Source organism: Monopterus albus, unplaced genomic scaffold (genome assembly GCF_001952655.1).
Source record: "Monopterus albus unplaced genomic scaffold, M_albus_1.0 scaffold27.1, whole genome shotgun sequence".
NCBI lineage: Eukaryota > Metazoa > Chordata > Actinopteri > Synbranchiformes > Synbranchidae > Monopterus > Monopterus albus.
In genome coordinates this window covers 3,005,137-3,016,226 of record NW_018127907.1, presented here as the reverse complement: position 1 = coordinate 3,016,226, position 11,090 = coordinate 3,005,137, and the positions used below count along the sequence as shown (strand labels likewise).

Genomic DNA, 11,090 nt, shown 5'->3' with positions numbered 1-11,090 from the left:
GCCTTCTTCTAAGTTTTTTCCAGTATAGTTGTTTTACATAATACAAAATCTAAATTCCTTTAGAAGAAATGTATAATATCACTGTGAAAAGTCCAGATGGGATCATTTTATTTAGGTCAGTTTTTTCTTGTCTCAAATAAATCAATTCAACTAAGTGGCATTTTATGATGTTATAGTTTTGTATCATATGTACATTGTCAGTTTGATCGTTTTTTTACTAAGTATTCTTAACTACTATTTCTAAATAACTTTAGTTGACCAAACTACATTTCTCTCTAGAGTAGTTCTGCTTTAGTTTAACTTCTTTCATTGTGAAGTAACTGACAGTTTGCAAAGCTACATTTTCAAAGTATCTTCCCCAACACTGACAATACCATGACTGTATTACAATCTGTGCATCACAAAGTTTACAGTAGGCAAAAAGAAAAAGGCCAAATTTCAAAAAAAGAAACAAAAATATCTAACACTGCCAAATAAAAACATCAATACATAATTCTTATACACATTTTATTAGTATTATTAAATAAAAGGAGAAAAATATTTTTATGCTGTCATCATAACTGAACGAAAATGCACTTTAACTCTGTAATCGCATCAGGTCATTTCTTCATTTTTTCCACATCCAACCAATCTGACTGCTCTCTGCAGTATGTGCTCTCCTACTGCAGAGGTTGTTTCAGTTCAAACAGTCCTGTTCCACCTTTAACCACCTTCCCCACCACCAGGCAGGCTGAGGGTGACACCAGCTGATCGTGCGACCCTGAAAAACAGAAACACAAAGAAAGGAGTAACAATTAGGTTACAGAACTTGTACCACAAATGTAAATAGGTGCCAGCTTCTCTAATGTTTGAAACAAACTATTTACTATTGCTCTAAATTATTAATCCTATTAAATTCATTCTGTGTGTTGTTTTACAAAAATATACTACTGGAGGAAGTTTACATGTTGTATATACACAACATGCACAAACTACAATTTGGAAACTGGAATTTCTATAATAAAAGAACTCATAAGTAAGAAAGTTTTTCTCGTTGGATTGAAATGTTTGCACACAGACACACACAGGTGCCTTTCTCTTCTCCTCATCAGTATTTATACCCTGACAGCACAAAGGCAGGGACAGGGTGATTGTCATCTGTCAGTCCACATTCCACTTGTGACTGCAATAGCAGCTGTCTCCCTTGAGACATTTAAAACACACAAACACTTACCACACACAGTAAGAGGACACAACTCAGCAAACACAGTAGAAGGGCAGGAAATACTGATATGCTGACTTCCAGTCTGAGACCACGTGTCAGCTGCCTGCCCCATGACAACGAAGACAGTTGCTAGCATTTCATCATATAAATGAAAGGATTTCTAATAAAAAGAAATATACTTGATTTTTTTTCCCACTATAACAATAATAATTTGTCCCTGGACTGCACTTTGTTTATAGTGCAGTGATTGTACACTCTACAAATGTGCTGATATATGGGTTAAAGCTTGGCAAACAGTGTCTAATCTTTTCTTTTTCTTTCAAGTGCTGTCTCCTCTGTTGTCCTGACAACACCCAACCAGATAAGACCACTTCCTGTACCTTAAGCTCTCTATCATAATAGCCATGTTTTTCCACCCAAACCACATATGCTAAATGTCCTCAGCCCCACTGTACCACAAAGGACCACCCAATTTGTAATTGATATGATGTCACTGGTATGGCAGTTTATATTCATTTTCCACATTGATGCAATATCAAGTGATGGCGTTAATTACCACATCATACCACATGTTTCGTTGTATACCTGACTAAGAACTTATTTTTCTACTCATCTTCTGTCACTACCTAGACCTATAACATTTCTCTGGCCTACTTAGCTCACTGCTTTGTGCCATGTAGCCATCTGCTACTATGATTGTGACATGGTTCTGCACGGAGAATGAGTTGATTCGTAGTATTTTTGTGGTTTATGGTTAAATGATGTTCCTATTATGGCCCCTGCAGTGCTCAACGGAACATTCAGAAGTTTAGAAATCCTTCTGTAACCAATGCCATCAGTATGTTTTGCAACAATAAGGTTGCGAAGGTCTTGATAGAGCTCGTTGCTTTTACGCATCATGAGATGGTTGTTGTGTGACACCTTGGTAATGGGAGACCTTTTTAGAGGCTAGCAGTTGGGACTGAACCAGCTGATATTAATTTCCACTGACAAGGGGCAGGATTGCTTTCTAATTACTGATAAATTCCAGCTGGTGTCTTGGCTTTCCATGCCTTTTTGCACCTCCCTTTTTTCATGTGTTCATTACTTTTTCCCTGTGTCATTTCATTTTTATTACACATAACTTAATTTCTGAACTTATTTGTTTTGTTTTCTTTGTATGTATGGCTTACTTGGCACCTTTAGAAATATATTTACTGAGGAAAAATGATGTGTTCAATACTTATTTTACCCACTGTATATTTTACCCACTGTATATTTTGATTTTTTCCACTGTAACTATCATAATCAAAATAACTGCCAACAAATCCCAGAGAGTACCTATAACTTGGATATAGTGTCATCTAGGGTTGGGCAGTTAATGGGATTTTTTTCAATGATAATGAAAACAAAATAACTGATAAAATGATTATTGAGCCACAATATTGCTCTTTTTCACAATGATGTTGCTGTTACCTCTGCCAAGGGCGAGGGCTATGTTTTTCCCAGCATTTGTTGATTTATTTGTCAACAGCTTAACTCAAAAAGTAATGAATGGATTTTGATTATTTTCTGGAGACGTAGGGTATGGCCCATAGAACAATTGATTAATAGTGGTGCTGATCCTTATCATAATTAAGATACAGGAATACTTCTAAAAGATTATTATTAATCATTGTGAGTGCTGGAAAGGCTGTTGACTGTATGTAAATCCACCAAAGCACATGGCTGCACTGCAGAACACATGAACACAAAGCCCTGGGTCAACAGCTGCCCATTCACTGTCAATGAAAACCAAGTGCTGTGACTCAGTAAATCCATGTTGCCACAATTGTGCAGCCCTAATGTCATCACCTGAGCAGTGCCAAGCTACAGTAAATAACAGAACATGTGACAAATGGTAACACTTGCCGCAGTTGAAACAAGACTATGCACAGTCAAGTTCATACTTATGTTTCAGCATGAACTAATCATTAAACCAAAATTACAAAAATGTGCTGGTGCGTTACATGACTTTAGAAACCAACATGCTCATGCTCTTTGATCATTAATTATCCTCTCCAGTTTCTACACACAGTGATTTCTCATCTGCTGAGTATCTATTATCACCCTCAGTCAGGGCACAAAAAACACCACAAAATCAACCTGTGTAGAAAACCCTGCTTACTGCATTATGGTAAATGGTCTTATACTTGTATAGCGCCTTTCTACGCTTTTACAGCACACTCAAAGCGCTTTCACATTATTCGGCTATTCACCCATTCGCACTCCCAAGCGCTCACGCATTCACACACCGGTGACATCACCGGGAGCAACTGGGGATTCAGGGTCTTGCTCAAGGACACTTCGACATGTTGACTGGACAAGTCGAACCGCTAATCCTCCGGAACCGCTAATCCTCCGGAACCGCTAATCCTCCCCATTACCCTGCTTATTGCATTATGGTTATCACCCATTCCTCACCCAGCATGGTGGCCTGCTTGAGGAATTTGTAGCTTGTCTCAAAGGTCATCTGCTGCAGGGGGGATGAGTTGGACCTGATGGCGTGCCGGTTTAATGGCTTATATACACCTTCAAAACACATGTAGTCTGCTACCAGTGACAAATGTCTGGGGTCAACCTCAATACCTAGAGAGAAAGAGACAGAGACAGACAAAGACTGAGCATGGGTGGTTCTGAAAGCTTTGTGGTCTGTGTTTTTATTGTTTGTGTGTGCATGTACCGTAGACAGCAAAGACATCCTTTATCTCCTTCTCTATGACCTTCAGAGCTACTTCAATGCCATAGGTGTTGGCCATGGCATGGATCTCATTGGAGTAGAGCCTGTTGATGTCCAAGATCTAAAGAAGAAGAAGAAGAAAAAAAAAAAAAAGTCACAATGCTGGGAATATCATCAGACAACAGCAACATATGTGCAATCTTATAATATACAGTAACATTTCTTGAGTTATTAACCCTATCCTTAAACTCCTTGATTAAGAAATCACTGTATTTTTTTCACTATTTATACGGCATGGTAAAGCAAATTTATAGTCTGTTTTGACTTAAAGCCAGTCTACAGATTTGCATGAGTCACTGTCAGTGAACAACATTTCTGAATAATTAGCAATACAGTATCAAATCTAATCAAATATTATCACAGACGATGAATCAAACATTGCAGTGTTCCAACACCATACCAAGTCTCCATAAAACATCATATTATGCCATTTCAGTTTTGACTTTTTTTTCCAGATAACACAATAACCACTAAGATTTAGAATATGTGGGGAGTGGCGAATTTGTTCTAACGTTTTCAGACTTGTGCGTGCTCGTTCTCTGACTCAGCTAGCTCTATCAGCAGGCAGTTACATCTCATTCAGAGTACAGCAGCTGTCAGTGAGGACACCGGTGTTTGCGTTTCTACTTTTGGAGACTAATGAGCGGCACGCCCTGTAGCTTCCTTAACCGTCACCTCACATAACCTCCTGAGCTGATGTGGACCATCCTACTTTGCATCACTGCATTTTTCCCCTAAACCAACCAGTGAATGTCTGTCATGTCTACCATTTTTTTCGAGAGCTTGTTCAAGGGGGATTTGTTGAGTTTTCTCTATAATACTGTAAAGTCTGGACCTTACTATGCCCTTGTTGTGAATTGGTGCTATAGCCAATAAAAAACTGAATTGAACTGAGTAGCTTTCAAATTAAGAAAGATGGCAGCATCAGTCCACTGCCAGCAGCAGGTTTTCATGGTCAATCTATCATATATGAAGGTCAAACTATCATGGGAAGATTACTTTTATGGCACCATAATGAAACTGAGTACTTCCTCCACTGCTGGTGTTTGGTATCTGGTGTGTGTGGTGTAAAGGGGAGGGGGAAGAACAAAGATTTTGTGTTATTTATTTATCTACTTTATATTTCATTTGTATTTTGTGGCATTCGTGTGGACAGCAAAGTAAGAATTTCATTGTACAGGCAAACACGTTTCCTAACTGTGCATATGACAAATAAACACTTTGAACTTGAAGCAGAGCGCTCATTTGTGTTCTTGTTAGCGTTACATCTGCAGGAGTGGAGAATAGTGTCTGTGCTGCAACGTCATGTCTTTTCTTTGACCCACTAGTTTGATTGAAGTTCTGCAGTGTGTGTTTGCTGCTCCACTACGCTGTCAGTCAGTTAGGGTTAGTTGTTTTTCAAAGCTTATCAAGAAATTAATATGTGCTCAAATGATTTCCTTTTCTGAGATTAGCCAATGTTACAACACAACTCTCGATATGCACGCTGTCCGTATGCTTGCAGTTGAGTTCTACCTTGTTCTACCTTTTTCGCTCTGTCAAGTTTACCACAAAAATTTGTGAATCGATTTAGAATCGTAAAAAACTAATTGCAATTCTTATGTGAATCAATTTTTGTCTCCCTCCCCTATCAATTTATGGCCAAAAACCTAAAAATGCTAAATCAAAAATGGAGAAATCCAAGGCACTCTTCTGACAATTAAACAGCCTTTATTCAGGTGGCTCTCATACTGATGAATAAAACCAATGCAAGTTCAAAGAGTGGGTTGCAGCCTAACTGTAGTTTCAAAACAGCTGCCTTCTGACACCTTAAAGAAGGCAGAGCATGCATGGGCTTGAATTTGAAGCCAGAGAAAGAAGCAAATAACAAACTGCTATTTTTAAATGAGTCAATGCTACTAAGATGATAGGATACACAGTATATTCACTAGACATATCAGTAGGATAGATGCCCTAATGCACTTGTCCTTTACAGCCTATTTTAAGAGTAAGGATTGGCTCCACTTCTAAGTCAGACTCGTGTCCTATCATTGGATCTGAAGCAAAGTTTAGTCAACACAGACGATACCGTGTGAAACCACTACCTACGTACATCACTGTGCTTGAACATTTCGTGCATGTTGATGCCCTCCGTATTGAGAATCGTCTCTTTTTCCCCCATCTTTGTTGTAGTTTCACTTAACAGGCAGCGAGTCAGGCCCTTGGTTTCCATAATTACAGCATTCTGGGCCAGTGCTGACAGGACTGAGGTCAGGTCGAAGTGCACCTTGGTCAATGGCAAGACCAGGTCAACCTACAGACAAGGAGACAATAGGTGGATGGAGGGATTAGTAAAGAAATTACAATGAGGTCTAACTTAATTAGAAAATAAAGTGCCTGTTTGGATCGTGCTGTTCAGCAAAATTCACACAACAGCATCATTTTCTGCAGCCTCACAAAGTAGCTGTAATGCAATAACACCAGTCACAACAATACACAATAACAGTAAAGTAACAGTTACCAGCCTCACCTACTTATTATCTTGGTCTCTTGTTACAGAATTTACATAACCACATCCTGGTACTGAATTAACAGCAGTATGAAGTGATGAACAAAACACACCACCCATCACAAAACTACACTGCAGGTTCACGCACCATGGTGTTGACTTAATAAGAGTATGGAGTGATGAACAAAGTAACATTTCAGTCTATTCTTTTTTAAAAGGAACTGTAAAGTTGATATTTGCTACTGAAGATATGGGAGAAAAGGAATGTGACTGAGTGAATTCATGAACATATTGAATGCAACCTGCCTGCTACTGAAAAAGACACTCAAAGATACTGTATAGCCACGAGAAAAAGTAAGAGAACTCTGAGATAAAGTGTAATTGTGTTTAAAGTGAAGCTTAGTGCAAAAGTTCATTAGCCTGTGAGGTTTTATATTTAGCTCCCTTCCCATGATCCCCTGATTAAAATGAATGGCTTTACAATTTGGAGTTTATTGAATAGTTTCTGAATGACTGTGGGGTTTATTCAACAGTGGAATGAGATGCTGTTTTTGAGGCTGTGGCTAAACAGGCAATACTGCGATTTAGCAGGATAAATCACACTTGGCTTGACGGATGTCATATACAGTCTATTACATCCACTAGGGTCACATGCATGAACTCACCTCACACCAGAGCTCGTGCTTGTGATCATAGGAGTATCTCTCTATTGCCTGGTTGGAGTCCAGAACAGAGTTCACTCTTATCTGTTTCAAGGTGTCTTCTTTTCCTTTTCCTCCTCCTTTTTCTCTTTTTGCCTTCCTTTCCACCCTCACTCCTGCAGACTCTGCCTGAGCCTTGTCCAGTGCCTGGTCCTCTGCACTCTCCTCCTCCTCTTCCTCCCCCTGATCTTCTTTATCTTCGGCACTCCCACGTTCATCTTCCTCCTCACTCTCATAGTCCACCTGCAGAGGAAACAGTGCTGAGCATTAATTGCATTATACGACACATCACCATGTGACATATGGTGCTGGATACGTCATATGCCTTAGGACCATGGTTTGATAACACAGTGAGAACTCCAGGGCAAGACTAAAAGTGGTAATCATGGACTGTTGTCTCAGGCTTGGATATAGCCAAGCAGTGAGCACAGTGGCAGATGCACGTTACCCTTTTCAGCCAGTTGTTCTTTTATTTATTATTAATGCAGATCACAATACCCGAGAGCTTAAAAAAAACAAAACAAAACACAATTTTTCTTGCTTATGTTCTTACATTCCCCTTTCACAGTGTTTTACATTTGTCATTCTGAACACTGTATCAGTACCTCTTTATATTCTTAGAAGCGTCTTTGCACAGGAAGTGTCAGTTTGAATACACAGAACTGACTTTTTGTAACTTACTAAACACACATTTGTGGCCTTCATGAGACACACAATTCAGTTTTTATACATTTGTAACCTTGTCTGTCTCAGGATAAAATGTAACAACTTTGATGAGCCCTTAACTTTCCACTAGCACCATCATCAGGTTAGATTTTAATTTGTCCAATATTTCGGGACAAGTAAAACTAAGGACACTTCCAACAGCCTCAGCTATATTTAGTGGTAATCCGCAAAGGTTTGCATAATAACATCCTAAACTAAGATGGCAACAACATTATACTGGCTAAAGATTTGAATGTTAATATTGCCCTTGCTACTATTTAGCATTGAGGTAAAAGCTAAACTTTAATGAAGCTATGCATGCAGGAATTAGATGCCACTAAAATTACTAAGACTGCAGAAATATCCAGTCCAGTATACTGTGACACCATGTCTTCATTTTGGCCCAAAGGGAGTGATTTCTGGTCTAAACTAGTCATCTGAAATGCTTTGGCAACCACAGATCAGAATTTTCAGACAACTCCAAGCACAGGAGATGAACATTCCATTTTAGGTGTGGTGCTTTAACAACATGCCACAACATGAAATAGTTTTAGTATTCAATAGTAAGCATTTCTTCTATGTTCGTACCTCCTCTTCCTGCTTGCCTTTTCTCTTGGCGTCTGAAGCGTCGGCATCTCCTTCATTCCCTTGGTCATCAACAATCTCTCTCTCCTCCTCTCCCTCCAAATCATCTACCTGATGAGTCACAACATGACACAGACTGGTTTGGTTTTCAAGGAGGAAAAGAAAAGTTCAGACAAAAAAAAATTCAAAAATGAATGACAACATTAGGCCTAAAAATACTCAAGGGAATACAGAACTGGAGACAAGCCAATAAAAAAAACATAAATAAAAACGGACCCCTGCTGTGTCACCCGTTCCATCACCATCATGGTCTTTATCTCGGGGAGTGGCCTTCCTCGTCTCTACAACGATGGAGGCCAGTTTGGCGCTGCGCTTCTTAATGGCTTCAAGGAGGAGACGGAAAAACCTGGGAGGACAAATAAGGAAACAAAATGTGAAGGAGAGTAGGTTTGCAGCGGTATCCCGGTTTCATGGTATAGCGAGGTCTAAAAACTGATGCTTATCATACCATGCGCATTTGCTTATTACCAGTAATTAATTAAAAAAATGCAAAATGCATTGACTACTATCATCTGCAAAACAACATGGATAACAAGACTATGACAATATGTGATGGTGGATAAGTAAAAACCAAACAAAAAAACCCAAAACAAACAAACATCTTTGAGAACACAATCCCACCATGCAGGGTCAAAGTATGTGTCCCATTTATTTAATCCCAAACAATAAATGGTATGAGCATAGCTGTTCTAAAAATTGTTATTAAACATGATTTATGCTATTTAATGTATTTTAAACTTTCACAACAGAGTCATATAAGAAACTGATGTGTGTAAGCCTAAAGATCATTTCCTGTTTTTCTTATGAAATTCTGTGTGCTGTAATAAACTTAACCACAGAATGTTCTAGATGAAGCGACACAACCGTCAACTGCAGGATAAACATGTGTTCCGGTACGATCAGCGTCTAAGTCGTGTTATCAGGGTGTGCCTTTTCAACTATAAATTTTGCTGTTTGAATCTATTTTACTCAGACAACTCTATATGCTCATGCTGACTTTAAGTAAACTACTTAAAATGATTCCAGTGACTGTTGCTTTATTAAAATTCTTTTGACAGTAGTCTATATAAACATTGGTCATAAAATGCAAAATCATATTCCAATGTCCTCGTTCACCGACCTCTGACTTGCACAAGGGCTCACAATGATCCTGATTTGACCCCAGAAACACGCACACACACACACTGATGTGTGTGTGTGTGAGAGAGAGAAGGTACAGACTGCTGTGAAAGATCAGTCTGGTGTCAGGCACCTACAGTAAATTAGCAACTGTTCTGATAGATGTTTAGATCATTGTAAGGGCATTTCTCACTACCGTCAGAAGTTTTACAAACCAGTCAATCAATTGATGGAGGAAATAATAAGCAGATTAATCCCTAATGAAAATAATCAATAGTTGCGATTGAATAGAAAATAGTTCAAAACAGCTCCACCTCAACCAACTACAACAGTCAAGTCCTGCTTTTACATCAATGCATGAGTGATAGGCTGTTAATGTGATGATAGAATGAATAAGTGTGTGTGTGTGTGTGTGTGTGTGTGTGTGTGTGTGTGTGTATAAAATAGTACAACAGTACAGGATATATAGTGTAACAATATTCTGCACTGAGTGGCATTAATATTTTAAGTACATTTTCATTGCAGTGTAATACCGTAATATTTTCTGAGACGGATGTCGTACCACAAAAATCTCACATTGTTGCAACTCTAGAGAGGGAATGAGAGGGCGTACAGACAGCTATTGTAAACACACACACACCTTGTTTCCATGTAGTGGAGGATTTGGTGAGGCGACAGCAGCTTGTCATCACAGTAGCGCTGTGCAGGAAGAAAGTGGAAGGTGACTTTGAAAGCGCGCTGCTTTTCGTGACTTGCAATCCGCAGAGTCTCTACCACATTCACCTTGTGCAGCACCTGCAATAACACATAAATGAATGCGCCAAAGAATGGATGAGTGCGGAAACTCAGTATTCAAGTTAAAATGTTTAACCCTGATTTGGCCCCAAAGAGTGGATACCAGGCCATGTCATTGTAAATCTTCAGGGCCACATAATAAGCAACACCATTGTTTTCCTAAACAAAACTAAAATGCACACATGATTTTGTTTACTATTCTCCAACATTAGCTGATCATACCCAGAGCTGTTAAGAGAGAAGAGTTGCGACAATGAGGGGACAAAAATGTCAGCAGGTCATGTGACTCAGGTAGCTTCAAATAGTTCCAAACAGTTAAGAATGTTAAAGTGGCCCAAGGTTGTAAAACGTGTTTTGACACATCAACAAGTTGCAGGAAACAGACTTGTTGCTGGTGACATTCTGGATGGTCATTTTCATCTTTGGTCTGGAGCACACAGCGTCCATTCCTTCCTTCTCAAAAAAAAAAAAAAAAAAAATGCTGTAGTGGTTAGAAATAAACCAGATTCCAGAAGTGATATGTAATAGAACAGTATGTAGTTCATATAGATATTATTTGTAATAGTTATGTAAGGGTGAGCTCAGTGTGTGCAGAAGCTTGATCTGTCTCTGGCGCAGGCAAGAATATGTGTGTCCCCCTTGATTAAATTATGGGTCAACATCCTGAGTGACTTC

At 39.0% G+C, this 11,090-nt stretch overlaps 1 protein-coding gene across 1 annotated transcript in view; it reads right to left on the bottom strand.

Annotated features, from left to right (window-relative positions):
• Positions 1 to 515: 515 nt before the first annotated feature.
• The window catches only part of polr1a (RNA polymerase I subunit A), a 38,547-nt gene continuing 27,972 nt past the window's right edge, over positions 516 to 11,090 (bottom strand). Inside the window, exons 30-37 of the mRNA XM_020595446.1 lie at positions 10,261 to 10,415; positions 8,718 to 8,847; positions 8,445 to 8,552; positions 7,116 to 7,394; positions 6,055 to 6,255; positions 3,906 to 4,023; positions 3,647 to 3,811; positions 516 to 760 (exon numbers count right to left, since the gene is read on the bottom strand). Of these exons, the coding sequence (XP_020451102.1) occupies positions 660 to 760; positions 3,647 to 3,811; positions 3,906 to 4,023; positions 6,055 to 6,255; positions 7,116 to 7,394; positions 8,445 to 8,552; positions 8,718 to 8,847; positions 10,261 to 10,415 (1,257 nt within the window). The 3' untranslated portion in view covers positions 516 to 659. The remainder of the gene's footprint in view (positions 761 to 3,646; positions 3,812 to 3,905; positions 4,024 to 6,054; positions 6,256 to 7,115; positions 7,395 to 8,444; positions 8,553 to 8,717; positions 8,848 to 10,260; positions 10,416 to 11,090) is intronic.